The sequence below is a fragment of the Scyliorhinus torazame genome, chromosome 22 (genome assembly GCF_047496885.1).
Source record: "Scyliorhinus torazame isolate Kashiwa2021f chromosome 22, sScyTor2.1, whole genome shotgun sequence".
In the NCBI taxonomy this organism is placed as follows: Eukaryota; Metazoa; Chordata; class Chondrichthyes; order Carcharhiniformes; family Scyliorhinidae; genus Scyliorhinus; species Scyliorhinus torazame.
The window spans coordinates 8506405-8520608 of NC_092728.1; the positions used below are offsets into that span (position 1 = coordinate 8506405).

The 14204-nt window shown below is 59.8% G+C and overlaps 2 protein-coding genes across 9 annotated transcripts in view; both read left to right on the forward strand.

Annotated features, from left to right (window-relative positions):
* The window catches only part of LOC140398896 (RNA-binding protein 10-like), a 108420-nt gene extending 94313 nt beyond the window's left edge, over positions 1-14107 (forward strand). For 5 of the 8 annotated variants that reach the window (XM_072487854.1, XM_072487857.1, XM_072487858.1 and 2 more), the window contains exons 19-26: positions 537-758; positions 1180-1239; positions 6707-6892; positions 8397-8471; positions 12173-12255; positions 13237-13345; positions 13475-13510; positions 13922-14107. In XM_072487854.1, coding sequence (XP_072343955.1) covers positions 537-758; positions 1180-1239; positions 6707-6892; positions 8397-8471; positions 12173-12255; positions 13237-13345; positions 13475-13480 — 741 coding nt within the window. In that variant the 3' untranslated portion in view covers positions 13481-13510; positions 13922-14107. Of the gene's footprint in view, positions 1-536; positions 759-1179; positions 1240-6706; positions 6893-8396; positions 8472-12172; positions 12256-13236; positions 13346-13471; positions 13511-13921 lie in introns of all 8 variants that reach the window. The other 3 variants (XM_072487860.1, XM_072487862.1, XM_072487856.1) reach the window with 2 other exon arrangements.
* The window catches only part of LOC140398897 (semaphorin-3F-like), a 558403-nt gene that overhangs the window by 333841 nt on the left and 210358 nt on the right, over positions 1-14204 (forward strand). The window lies entirely within an intron of this gene.

Below are 14204 nucleotides of genomic sequence, written 5' to 3' on the forward strand. Positions count from 1 at the left end.
GAGCACACGGCCCACTCTACAGGTGTGGGACAGCAGAAATGGAAAAGTATTTTTTAAAGCAAAACACAATGTTTATTCTATGAACTCCAGTTCTTTTTAAAACATACAGTGAACATCTTAGCAACCATCAATTCAAATACAACCCCCAAAGAATACAACACGAAGTAAACCGTGAGCTGTCCTTTTAACATCCAGAAGACTTACAAAAAACATAACCTTTAACAGAAACTCGTTAGGTTAAAGTCACTACTGAGAACATTTATAATTCTGTATTCACCAAATGATCCAGAGAAAGTCTTTTCATGGCAGAGAGATCAACAGTACACCACCTCTGTCTGGCTTCAGCTCCAACACTGAAAATGAAACCAAAACTCACTCTATAGCAGCCTGCTCATAAACGAAAGTAAAAAGCTGACAGACAGCCTGGCTCCACCCACTCTCTGACATCACTGCAGTAGTAAACACCCATTTCTTAAAGGTACTCTCACTACAGCTATTTATATACACACCCATTTATAAACACCCATTTCTTAAAGGTACTCTCACATGACAATTTACCTGTGGGAGATGAGCTGCCCCATTCTAAGCAGGCGTGCCTGCCTTTCCAGATCGCCAAGGACATGGAACGCTGGGCCAAGAGCCTCAACAAGCAGAAGGAGAATTTCAAGAACAGTTTCCAGCCCCTCAGCTTCATGCGGGACGATGACCGGCGCGAGTCTGCCTCGGCTGACGCTGGCTACGCTATGCTGGAGAAAAAGGTACACGGCCGGGGGTGGGTGGGGGGTCCACGGAGGGGGGGAGCAGCCTTGTGACCCCTGGGAGGGGGGGCAGTCTTGACGCACAGGAGGAGGGGCAGCCTGGTGACCCCTGGGAAGGGGGGGGGGGCAGCCTGGTGACCCTCCCGGGAAGTGGGGGAGGAGGAGGCAGCCTGGCGACCCGCTTGGCGGTAGCTGCTGCGGTCATTGACCTGGGCACTTAGCGGGTGTGTGGGATCTGCCGCCGGCTCTGAGGGATGGGGAGCGGGGTACGGCCATGGGGGTGGGGGGGTTGGGTTGTGGGTGGCACCATTCGACCCTCCTCCCTATCTCCCCCGCCCACCCTTCCTCTCCACCCGGGACATGCTGGTCTCCCAGGAGTCAGTTTGCATCCCTGACTGGTTGATATTGTTGGTTGTTCCAGAGTACCTTGGCAGAGAGACAGCACGTCATGATGGAGCACCTGAAACGCACCACAGACAAGGTGAGGCATGAAGACAGACGATCGGTAGGATTCGCCAGGGAGAGAGGGAGGGAGAAAGAGAGAGATCAAATACATCTGATAGCTTTAATATTGAACCATTATTTGGCTCAGCGATACCCTCCAGGGCATAGGAGGATCTCACACTGCGGTGTGAGGAGTAGGCGGCCAGACTGAGGTCAACGAGCGAGGCTTGGGCCAAGAAAGTCTGCGCACACGCTCTCTCCCCCTCTCTCCCCACGGCCCCCTCGCTCTCTCTCCCTACGGCCCCCTCGCTCTCTCTCCCTACGGCCCCCTCGCTCTCTCTCCCTACGGCCCCCCCGCTCTCTCTCCCTACGGCCCCCTCGCTCTCTCTCCCTATGGCCCCCTCGCTCTCTCTCCCTATGGCCCCCTCGCTCTCTCTCCCTATGGCCCCCTCGCTCTCTCTCCCTACGGCCCCCTCGCTCTCTCTCCCTACGGCCCCCTCGCTCTCTCTCCCTACGGCCCCCCCCGCTCTCTCTCCCTACGGCCCCCTCGCTCTCTCCCTACGGCCCCCTCGCTCTCTCTCCCTACGGCCCCCTCGCTCTCTCCCTACGGCCCCCCCGCTCTCTCTCCCTACGGCCCCCTCGCTCTCTCCCTACGGCCCCCCCGCTCTCTCTCCCTACGGCCCCCTCGCTCTCTCCCTACGGCCCCCTCGCTCTCTCTCCCTATGGCCCCCTCGCTCTCTCTCCCTATGGCCCCCTCGCTCTCTCTCCCTACGGCCCCCTCGCTCTCTCTCCCTACGGCCCCCTCGCTCTCTCTCCCTACGGCCCCCTCGCTCTCTCTCCCTACGGCCCCCTCGCTCTCTCTCCCTACGGCCCCCTCGCTCTCTCTCCCTATGGCCCCCTCGCTCTCTCTCCCTACGGCCCCCTCGCTCTCTCTCCCTACGGCCCCCTCGCTCTCTCCCTACGGCCCCCCTCGCTCTCTCTCCCTACGGCCCCCTCGCTCTCTCTCCCTACGGCCCCCTCGCTCTCTCTCCCTACGGCCCCCTCGCTCTCTCCCTACGGCCCCCTCGCTCTCTCTCCCTATGGCCCCCTCGCTCTCTCTCCCTACGGCCCCCCTCGCTCTCTCTCCCTACGGCCCCCTCGCTCTCTCTCCCTACGGCCCCCTCGCTCTCTCTCCCTACGGCCCCCTCGCTCATTCTCTCCCTCCGGCCCCCCTCGCTCTCTCTCCCTGCGGCCCCCTCGCTCTCTCTCCCTACGGCCCCCTCGCTCTCTCTCCCTACGGCCCCCTCGCTCTCTCTCCCTACGGCCCCCTCGCTCTCTCCCTACGGCCCCCTCACTCATTCTCTCCCTCCGGCCCCCTCGCTCTCTCTCCCTACGGCCCCCTCGCTCTCTCTCCCTACGGCCCCCTCGCTCTCTCTCCCTACGGCCCCCTGGCTCTCTCTCCCTACGGCCCCCTCGCTCTCTCTCACTGCGGCCCCCTCGCTCTCTCTCCCTGCGGCCCCCTCGCTCTCTCTCCCTGCGGCCCCCTCGCTCTCTCTCCCTGCGGCCCCCTCGCTCATTCTCTCCCTACGGCCCCCTCGCTCATTCTCTCTCTCTCTCTCTCCCTACGGCCCCCTCGCTCATTCTCTCCCTCCGGCCCCCTCGCTTCCTCTCTCCCTACGGCCCCCCTCGCTCATTCTCTCCCTCCGGCCCCCTCGCTCTCTCTCTCGCTCTCCCTACGGCCCCCTCGCTCATTCTCTCCCTCCGGCCCCCTCGCTTCCTCTCTCCCTACGGCCCCCCTCGCTCATTCTCTCCCTCCGGCCCCCTCGCTCTCTCTCTCGCTCTCCCTAAGGCCCCCTCGCTCATTCTCTCCCTCCGGCCCCCTCGCTCTCTCTCTCCTCCCCCAGCCCCCCCCCCCCCCCACGGCCCCCTCGCTCATTCTCTCCCTACGGCCCCCTTGCTCATTCTCTCCCTCCGGCCCCCTCGCTCTCTCCCTATGGCCCCCTCACTCTCTCTCTCTCCCTACGGCCCCCTTGCTCTCTCTCCCTACGGCCCCCTCGCTCTCTCTCCCTACGGCCCCCTCGCTCTCTCTCCCTACGGCCCCCTCGCTCTCTCTCCCTACGGCCCCCTCACTCTCTCTCTCTCCCTACGGCCCCCTTGCTCTCTCTCCCTACGGCCCCCTTGCTCTCTCTCCCTACGGCCCCCTCGCTCTCTCCCTACGGCCCCCTTGCTCTCTCTCTCGCCCATTCTCTCCCTCCGGCCCCCTCGCTCTCTCCCTACGGCCCCCTCGCTCTCTCTCTCTCCCTACGGCCCCCTTGCTCTCTCTCCCTACGGCCCCCCCGCTCTCTCTCCCTACGGCCCCCTCGCTCTCTCTCCCTACGGCCCCCTCGCTCTCTCTCCCTACGGCCCCCTCGCTCTCTCTCCCTACGGCCCCCTCGCTCATTCTCTCCCTCCGGCCCCCTCGCTCTCTCTCCCTACGGCCCCCTCGCTCTCTCTCCCTACGGCCCCCTCGCTCTCTCTCTCTCCCTACGGCCCCCTTGCTCTCTCTTCCTACGGCCCCCCCGCTCTCTCTCCCTACGGCCCCCTCGCTCTCTCTCCCTACGGCCCCCTCGCTCTCTCTCCCTACGGCCCCCCCGCTCTCTCTCCCTACGGCCCCCTCGCTCTCTCTCCCTACGGCTCCCTCGCTCTCTCTCCCTACGGCCCCCTCGCTCTCTCTCCCTACAGCTCCCTCGCTCATTCTCTCCCTACGGCCCCCTCGCTCATTCTCTCCCTACGGCCCCCTAGCTCTCTCCCTACGGCCCCCTCGCTCATTCTCTCCCTACGGCCCCCTCGCTCATTCTCTCCCTACGGCCCCCTCGCTCATTCTCTCCCTACGGCCCCCTCGCTCATTCTCTCCCTACGGCCCCCTCGCTCATTCTCTCCCTCCGGCCCCCTCGCTCTCTCTCTCGCTCTCTCTCCCTAAGGCCCCCTCGCTCATTCTCTCCCTCCGGCCCCCTCGCTCTCTCTCTCCTCCCAGCCCCCCCCCCCCCCCACGGCCCCCTCGCTCTCTCCCTACGGCCCCCTCGCTCATTCTCTCCCTACGGCCCCCTCGCTCATTCTCTCCCTACGGCCCCCTTGCTCATTATCCGCTCTCTCCCCCTACGGCCCCCTCGCTCATTCTCTCCCTCCGGCCCCCTCGCTCTCTCTCTCTCTCTCGCCCATTCTCTCCCTCCGGCCCCCTCGCTCTCTCCCTATGGCCCCCTCTCTCTCTCTCTCTCCCTACGGCCCCCTCGCTCATTCTCTCCTTCCGGCCCCCTCGCTCATTCTCTTCCTCCGGCCCCCTCGCTCTCTCTCTCTCCCCCTACAGCCCCCTCGTTCATTCTTTCCCTCCGGCCCCCTTGCTCTCTCTCTTTCTCCCCCTACGGCCCCCTCGCTTATTCTCTCTCTCCATTCCCCTACGGCCCCCTCGCTTATTCTCTCTCTCTCCCTCCGGCCCCCTCGCTAATTCTCTCTCTCCCTCTCGCCCCCTAGCTCATTCTCTCGCCCCCTCGCTCATTCTCTCTCTCTCTCTCTCTCGCTCCCCCGCCCGCTCCTCAGTCCCTGTGGGAGTGAGTTCCACATTCCCCCCACTCCCCTTGAGAGCGGGTCCCACGTTCTCCCCACTCCCCGTGAGAGCGGGTCCCACATTCTCCCCACTCCCTGTGGGAGCGAGTCCCACATTCTCCCCACTCCCTGTGGGAGCAAATCTCACATTCTCCCCACTCCCTGTGGGAGCGAGTTCCCCATTCTCCCCACGGGAGCGAGTCCCCCATTCTCCCCACTCCCTGTGGGAGCGAGTCCCACATTCTCCCCACTCCCTGTGGGAGCGAGTCCCACATTCTCCCCACTCCGCGTGGGAGCGAGTCCCACATTCTCCCCACTCCCCGTGGGAGCGAGTCCCACATTCTCCCCACTCCCTGTGGGAGCGAGTCCCACATTCTCCCCACTCCGCGTGGGAGCGAGTCCCACATTCTCCCCACTCCCCGTGGGAGCGAGTCCCACATTCTCCCCACTCCCCGTGGGAGCGAGTCCCACATTCTCCCCACTCCCCGTGGGAGCGAGTCCCACATTCTCCCCACTCCCTGTGGGAGCGAGTCCCACATTCTCCCCACTCCCCGTGAGAGCGAGTCCCACATTCTCCCCACTCCCTGTGGGATCGAGTCCCGCATTCACCCCACTCCCTGTGAGAGCGAGTCCCACATTCTCCCCACTCCCTGTGGGAGCGAGTCCCACATTCTCCCCACTCCCTGTGGGAGCGAGTCCCACATTCTCCCCACTCCCCGTGGGAGCGAGTCCCGCATTCCCCCCACTCCCCGTGGGAACGAGTCCCACATTCTCCCCACTCCCTGTGGGATCTAGTCCCACATTCTCCCCACTCCCCGTGGGAGCGAGTCCCACATTCTCACCACTCCTCGTGGGAGCGAGTCCCACATTCTCCCCACTCCCTGTGGGAGCGAGTCCCACATTCTCCCCACTCCCCGTGGGAGCGAGTCCCACATTCTCCCCTCTCCCTGTCGGAGCGAGTCCCACATTCTCCCCACTCCCCGTGGGAGCGAGTCCCACATTCTCCCCACTCCCTGTGGGAGCGAGTCCCACATTCTCCCCACTCCCCGTGGGAGCGAGTCCCCCATTCTCCCCACTCCCCGTGGGAGCGAGTCCCACATTCTCCCCACTCCCCGTGGGAGCGAGTCCCACATTCTCCCCACTCCCTGTGGGAGCGAGTCCCACATTCTCCCCACTCCCTGTGAGAGCGAGTCCCACATTCTCCCCACTCCCTGTGGGAGCGAGTCCCGCATTCACCCCACTCCCTGTGAGAGCGAGTCCCACATTCTCCCCACTCCCTGCGGGAGCGAGTCCCACATTCTCCCCACTACCCGTGGGAGCGAGTCCCACATTCTCCCCACTCCCCATGGGAGCGAGTCCCACATTCTCCCCACTCCCCGTGGGAGCGAGTCCCGCATTCCCCCCACTCCCCGTGGGAGCGAGTCCCACATTCTCCCCACTCCCCGTGGGAGCAAGTGCCGCATTCCCCCCACTCCCCGTGGGAGCGAGTCCCACATTCTCCCCACTCCCCGTGGGAGCGAGTCCCACATTCTCCCCACTCCCCGTGGGAGCGAGTCCCACATTCTCCCCACTCCCTGTGGGAGCGAGTCCCACATTCTCCCCACTCCGTGGGAGCGAGTCCCACATTCGTCCCATTCCCCGTGGGAGCGAGTCTCACATTCTCCCCACTCCCTGTGGGAGCGAGTCCCACATTCTCCCCACTCCGTGGGAGTGAGTCCCACATTCGTCCCATTCCCCGTGGGAGCGAGTCCCACATTCTCCCCACTCCCCATGGGAGCGAGTCTCACATTCTCCCCACTACATTGACCCTGTTGAAAGCCACTTCCATCATTTTAAACACCTTGTTAACAGAGTGTTTACTGATTTTTGTTGATGTTTGTGTATTATGAAGATGTTCCCACTGACCTGTGTCTCTCTCTCTCCTTTCATTCCCCCCCCCGCCGCAGAGGATGAGCCCACTGCGTGGCCTTGTGGCCGCCTACAGCGGGGAGAGCGACAGCGAGGATGACCAGGAGGAGGATCAGGAGGAGAAGCTGACGGACTGGCAGAAGTTGGCCTGCCTCCTGTGTCGGAGACAGTTCCCCAGTAAGGAGGCCCTGATCCGGCATCAGCAGCTCTCCGAGCTTCACAAGGTACGTCACCACCTCGCCCTGCTGTCCCTAATCGCCCCCCACCGGGCGGGCAAACATCAGGTGGCAGCAGCCACCGACAAACAGGAGTACAGCCGAAGCCCTCAATCACGTGTTGGGGCTGTGGCTGCGTTGTCGATACCGGCAATTAAAAAGAGTTTTGTCTTTAGTCTGTCTCGGCTACCGGCCCCGCATCCATGCTGTAGTGCGGTCCCGGTATCTGTGTGTCTTTGGCAATCGTGTGAGGTAAAAAGGCGCGTTGGGCAGCGAGCGAGGAAGCTGCTGCGAGACGTCACTCTCCTCTCTGCCAGCCCGTTCTCTCAGCCTTTCTCCACGTACACGGGCTCGCTACAGGATCTGAAGCGGGAGTGGAGGGGGGGAAGCAAACCCGGATCTGGGGTATCCCTGTCCTGACAGCCTGGGAGTCACGTGTTGAGGGCAGAATCTCTTAAATGGCAAAAGACTGCAGAAAACTGCAACACGGAGGGACGTCGGGGGGTCCTCGTGCCTGAATCTGAAAAAGCTAGCCTGCCAAGTTCAGCAGGTCATTGGGAGGGCAAATGAAATGTTGGCCTTTGTGTCGATGGGAATGGGGAATAAAATTAGGGAAATCCTGCTGAAACTATACAAGGCCCTAGTTAGACCGCACCTGGGATACAGTGAACTGTTTTGTCCCTTATCTAAGGAAAGATACCCTGACATTGGAGGCAGTCCAGAGAAGGTTCACTCGGTCGATCCCGGAGAGGGAGGGATTTTCTCATGAGGAGAGGTTGAGGAGGTCGGGCCTGTACTGATTGGGAGTTTAGAAGACTTGGAGGCGGCCTTATTGAGACATTCGGATTCTCAGGGGGTTTGACAGGGTCGATACTGAGGCTGTTCCCTCTTGTGGGAGAGTCTAGGACCAAAGGGCAGAATCTCAGTCAGGGGGACACCCATTTGAGGCAGAGATGAGGAGGAATATCTTCCCTCAGAGAGTGAATCTGTGGAATTCTTTACCGCAGAGAGGCTGTAGAGGGGCTGGGCCGTTAAGTATGTTCAAGGCCGAGAGAGACCGAGTTTTAGTCAGTGACGGAATCGAGGGTTTGGGGGATAAGGCGGGAAAGTGGAGTTGAGGATCATCCTATCGGATCAGCCGTGGGATCATTGAATGGCAGAGCAGATTCGATGGGCTGAATGGTCGACTGCTGCTCGCTACGTCTTCTGGTGACTTCCTCCTCGGAAACGATGCTCGAACCACCTTTGTCATTCAGCTCACACTGAGCTCAGCCCAGGGGCTCCGTCACTTCGGAAGTCACGGCGCTGTGATCAAGGAGGGGTGTGTGACGAGGGGTGTGTGACGAGGGGTGTGTGACGAGGGGTGTGTGACGAGGGGTGTGTGACGAGGGGTGGGGGACGAGGGGTGGGGGTGGTGCAAGCGGTTGAAATGGGGCAGCCTGTTTGTTCATCGATGTGCGAGCTCGTGTGGAGAATGAGAGATTGGTGCAAATAAACTTGTGTAATCTTGCAGCAAAACCTGGAAATACACCGGCGTTCGAAGCTGTCGGAATCTGAACTGGAAGCTCTGGAGAAGAGTGAGAGAGAGGTGGGTGACCAAAACCACTTTTTCTAACAGTCTCGATTCCGCAGGTTCAGTGCTCCAGGGGTGGCGTTGACAAATCTGTTTTGTTAAACTCGTCTCGGACCTTCGTTGGGCCACGATACAGGCAGTACAGAGAGTGGGGGAAGCGGAGAAACTCAGTTCACAGCCAATCATAGAATTTACAGTGCCGAAGGAGGCCATTCGGCCCATTGAGTCTACACCGGCCCTTGGAAAGAGCACCCTACTCAAGCACACGGATTTACCCTATCCCCGTAACCCAGCAACCCCCACTTAACCTTTTAGGACACTAAGGGCAATTTAGCACGGCCAATCCACCTAACCCGCACGTCTTTGGACTGTGGGAGGAAACCGGAGCACCCGGAGGAAACCCACGCAGACACGGGGAGAACGTGCAGACTCCGCACAGACAGTGACCCAGCGAGGAATTGAACCTGTGAAGCAATTGTGCTAACCACTGTGCTACCGTGCTGCCCACAACTCTCATTCCACAGGGAACGGTCAACATGAATCGAGGATAGAGGGGAGATGGAGAGGGGATGGAATGAGGCAGAGGGGCCGAGTGGCCTGCGTCTTCGCTGGATGTTCTGCGAAACATGCGAATCCAGACAAAACGGGGCCCTTTCCTGATGCTGACTTTGGATGTTTCTGCTGCTCACCACCTCCTCCCTCAACCCCCCTCTCTTCATTTCCCCATCTCCATATCCACCCAGTGTGGTTCTAACCAAGGGATACGGAGACTGGAACTGTGCACAGTGCTCCCAGTGTGGGTCTAACCGAGGGATATGGAGACTGGAACTGTGCACAGTGCTCCCAGTGTGGGTCTAACCAAGTATATGGAGTCTGGAACTGTGCACAGTGCTCCCAGTGTGGGTCTAACCAAGGGATATGGAGACTGGAACTGTGCACATTGCTCCCAGTGTGGGTCTAACCCAGGGATATGGAGACTGGAACTGTGCACTGTGCTCCCAGTGTGGGTGTAACCAAGGGATATGGAGACTGGAACTGTGCACAGTGCTCCCAGTGTGGGTGTAACCAAGGGATATGGAGACTGGAACTGTGCACATTGCTCCCAGTGTGGGTGTAACCAAGGGATATGGAGACTGGAACTGTGCACAGTGCTCCCAGTGTGGGTGTAACCAAGGGATATGGAGACTGGAACTGTGCACAGTGCTCCCAGTGTGGGTGTAACCAAGGGATATGGAGACTGGAACTGTGCACAGTGCTCCCAGTGTGGGTGTAACCAAGGGATATGGAGACTGGAACTGTGCACAGTGCTCCCAGTGTGGGTTAACCAAGTATATGGAGTCTGGAACTGTGCACAGTGCTCCCAGTGTGGGTCTAAACAAGGGATATGGAGACTGGAACTGTGCACAGTGCTCCCAGTGTGGGTCTAACCAAGGGATATGGAGACTGGAACTGTGCACAGTGCTCCCAGTGTGGGTTAACCAAGTATATGGAGTCTGGAACTGTGCACAGTGCTCCCAGTGTGGGTCTAAACAAGGGATATGGAGACTGGAACTGTGCACAGTGCTCCCAGTGTGGGTCTAACCAAGGGATATGGAGACTGGAACTGTGCACAGTGCTCCCAGTGTGGGTGTAACCAAGGGATATGGAGACTGGAACTGTGCACAGTGCTCCCAGTGTGGGTCTAACCGAGGGATATGGAGACTGGAACTGTGCACAGTGCTCCCAGTGTGGGTCTAACCGAGGGATATGGAGACTGGAACTGTGCACAGTGCTCCCAGTGTGGGTCTAACCGAGGGATATGGAGACGGGAACTGTGCACAGTGCTCCCAGTGTGAGTCTAACCGAGGGGTATGGAGACTGGAACTGTGCACAGTGCTCCCAGTGTGGGTGTAACCGAGGGATATGGAGTCTGGAACTGTGCACAGTGCTCCCAGTGTGGGTCTAACCAAGAGATATGGAGACTGGAACTGTGCACAGTGCTCCCAGTGTGGGTCTAACCAAGGGATATGGAGACTGGAACTGTGCACAGTGCTCCCAGTGTGGGTCTAACCAAGTGATATGGAGACTGGAACTGTGCACAGTGCTCCCAGTGTGCGTCTAACCAAGGGATATGGAGACTGGAACTGTGCACAGTGCTCCCAGTGTGGGTCTAACCAAGTGATATGGAGACTGGAACTGTGCACAGTGCTCCCAGTGTGCGTCTAACCAAGGGATATGGAGACTGGAACTGTGCACAGTGCTCCCAGTGTGGGTCTAACCAAGTGATATGGAGACTGGAACTGTGCACAGTGCTCCCAGTGTGCGTCTAACCAAGGGATATGGAGACTGGAACTGTGCACAGTGCTCCCAGTGTGGGTCTAACCAAGTGATATGGAGACTGGAACTGTGCACAGTGCTCCCAGTGTGGGTCTAACCGAGGGATATGGAGACTGGAACTGTGCACAGTGCTCCCAGTGTGGGTCTAACCAAGGGATATGGAGACTGGAACTGTGCACAGTGCACCCAGTGTGCGTCTAACCAAGGGATATGGAGACTGGAACTGTGCACAGTGCTCCCAGTGTGCGTCTAACCAAGGGATATGGAGACTGGAACTGTGCACAGTGCTCCCAGTGTGGGTGTAACCGAGGGATATGGAGACTGGAACTATGCACAGTGCTCCCAGTGTGGGTGTAACCGAGGGATATGGAGACTGGAACTGTGCACAGTGCTCCCAGTGTGGGTCTAACCAAGGGATATGCAGACTGGAACTGTGCACAGTGCTCCCAGTGTGGGTGTAACCAAGGGATATGGAGACTGGAACTGTGCACAGTGCTCCCAGTGTGGGTCTACCCGAGGGATATGGAGACTGGAACTGTGCACAGTGCTCCCAGTGTGGGTCTAACCAAGGGATATGGAGACTGGAACTGTGCACAGTGCTCCCAGTGTGGGTGTAACCGAGGGATATGGAGACTGGAACTGTGCACAGTGCTCCCAGTGTGGATGTAACCAAGGGATACGGAGACAGGAACTGTGCACAGTGCTCCCAGTGTGGATGTAACCGAGGGATACGGAGACAGGAACTGTGCACAGTGCTCCCAGTGTGGGTGTAACCGAGGGATACGGAGACAGGAACTGTGCACAGTGCTCCCAGTGTGGGTGTAACCGAGGGATACGGAGACAGGAACTGTGCACAGTGCTCCCAGTGTGGGTGTAACCGAGGGATACGGAGACTGGAACTGTGCACAGTGCTCCCAGTGTGGGTCTAACCAAGGGATATGGAGACTGGAACTGTGCACAGTGCTCCCAGTGTGGGTGTAACCAAGGGATATGGAGACTGGAACTGTGCACAGTGCTCCCAGTGTGGGTGTAACCAAGGGATATGGAGACTGGAACTGTGGACAGTGCTCCCAGTGTGGGTGTAACCAAGGGATATGGAGACTGGAACGTGTGTCTTAGGCTCCCATTGTGGGATCTTGTCAAAGGCTTTGCTGAAATCCGTGAAAACGACATCAACTTCACCACCCGGCCACATGCTCAAAGAATTCCCTCTCGCCCAGGGCTCCGGAGCGGGAATCCTGGCCGATTGCCCTCCCACCCCACTGTTAACCCCCGCAGCACAGTCAGGGGATGGGTCTGTGTGACCCTTCCCCCACCCTCCCCTCACCGCCGCGGAATAACCTCAGGTTTAAAAAAACAATCAGCATCTTTAATAATGGTTTGTCTTTCCACATTGACAGTTCAGGTTCCGAGCAGCAGAGAGGCGGGGCAAACTGGGCATTCCGGACACCATCGAACCCAAACGGAAAAGGACACAAGCCAAGTGCGTAGGCCCAGTTAACGGCAAGCTGAGTGGCGGAACGGAGATTTCCCAGCCCCTGCCTGATTCCTCCTCCCCCCCCCCCTCCCCTGCCCCAGGGTGAGGAGCCCTCCCTGATCCCCCACACCCACCCCGGGGAGTGAGGACCCCTCCCTGATCCCGCCCTCCCCCGCCCCAGGGTGAGGACCCCTCCCTGATCCCCCACACCCACCCTGGGGGGTGAGGACCCCCCCCAACCCCGCACCCCCACCCTGGAGGGGGTGAGGACCCCTCCCTGATCCACCACACCCACCCCAGGGAGTGAGGATCCCTCCCTGATCCCCCCCTCCCCTGCCCCAGGGTGAGGACCCCTCCCTGATCCCCCACACCCACCCTGAGGGGTGAGGACCCCTCCCTGATCCCCAACCGTGCACCCCCACCCTGGGGGGTGAGGACCCCTCCCTGATCCCCCACACCCACCCTGAGGGGTGAGGACTCCTCCCTGATCTCCCCCCAACCCCGTCCCCCACCCTGGAGGGGGTGAGGACCCCTCACTGATCCCCCACACCCACCCCAGGGAGTGAGGACCCCTCCCTGATCCCGTGCCCCCACCCTAGGGGGTGAGGACCCCTCCCTGATACTCTCTCTCCCCCCCACCCCGGGGAGAGAGGACCCCTCCCAAATTTCTCCCCCCACCCCGGGGAGTGAGGACCCCTCCATGATCTCCCCCCCCACCCACCCCAACCCCGGGGAGTGAGGACCCCTCCCTGATTCCCCTGACCCCTGGCTGATTCCTCCCCGCCACCAATATTCGGAATCAAGCATCGCTATCCCAGGTTTGGAATCAGCTCAGCGCAGCCGCAGCCTGGGCCTCCCCTGGTAGATCGGTGATTCTCTAACGAATGCTGGAGCTCAGTCGGGCAGCACGGTGGGGGGGGGTTGGGCGCAGACGCAGAGAGGGTAGGTTGTCAAACACTGACTGGTGCGACCCTTGCCTCCCTGCAGCTACGATGGGACGAGTCACGGCCTCGGGAACCGCATGATGCAGGCGATGGGCTGGAAGGAAGGCACGAGATTGGGACGCAAGGAGTCAGGAATCGCCCCCTCCTCCAAGGTGAGCTCTTGTGTGTGTATAGCCCCCCCCCCCCACTGACCTTTCCAATAGACCCATCCCGAAAATCTACTCTTCAACCTTCACGTAAAGCATTAAATTGACTTTTATGTTGTTTCTCTCTTTCAGTAGACCTGAGACTTTGACCAAATGCCATCACCTGTGTCGGTAAGTCTGCTGGCTTCAGCGCGCTCGCTCCTAAATCAGTCGGGAATCGATGGGTCCCCCCCTCAACTTCAGAGTCGGGCAGCCCTGGGTCCCGAGTCCCACCCCAGGGGAGTGCTGCATCATCGGAGGCACCGTGGTCACCCACTGGACTTGCAATTGCAGCAAATGGCGGCCTTGCGTGAACAGATAAAGAAACAAATATGGGGAGGGGCGGGCCTGGGATTAATATTTATCCCTCCCTCAACCAACATCACTTCGAAAAACAGGTCTGTGGGAGCTTTCTGTGCGCGAATTGAGCCTCCGCTTTTCCTAGGCCATGACGGTGAGCCAGGGCTGGGCGCGGGGGGTTCCGCCCGAGGCAGTGACGGCTCCGGGAGAAACGCGACTTCTCTCTCTTTTCTGTCTCGACAGTGACGCAATCGGCAGAACTCCCAGGGAGTCAGCATCCGATGGAGGATTGTGTGAAGGGCGACAGCATTCGACTGCTGCAAACTGATCCTGAATTTTCTTTTTTTGAGGAGATTACAAAAGGATTGTAAATATTTTTATGGGGGCCTTGCCTATACTTTTTGTACTTAATAAAAAAAAAAGAGGAAACGTTCTCTTGCTTGTTCTCTGGTGGGCTGAGGACCCCCCCGGGGGGGAGGGGAGGGACTCTGGTTTGCCCCCGGGCGTGTCTCGAGCAGCCAGCGGT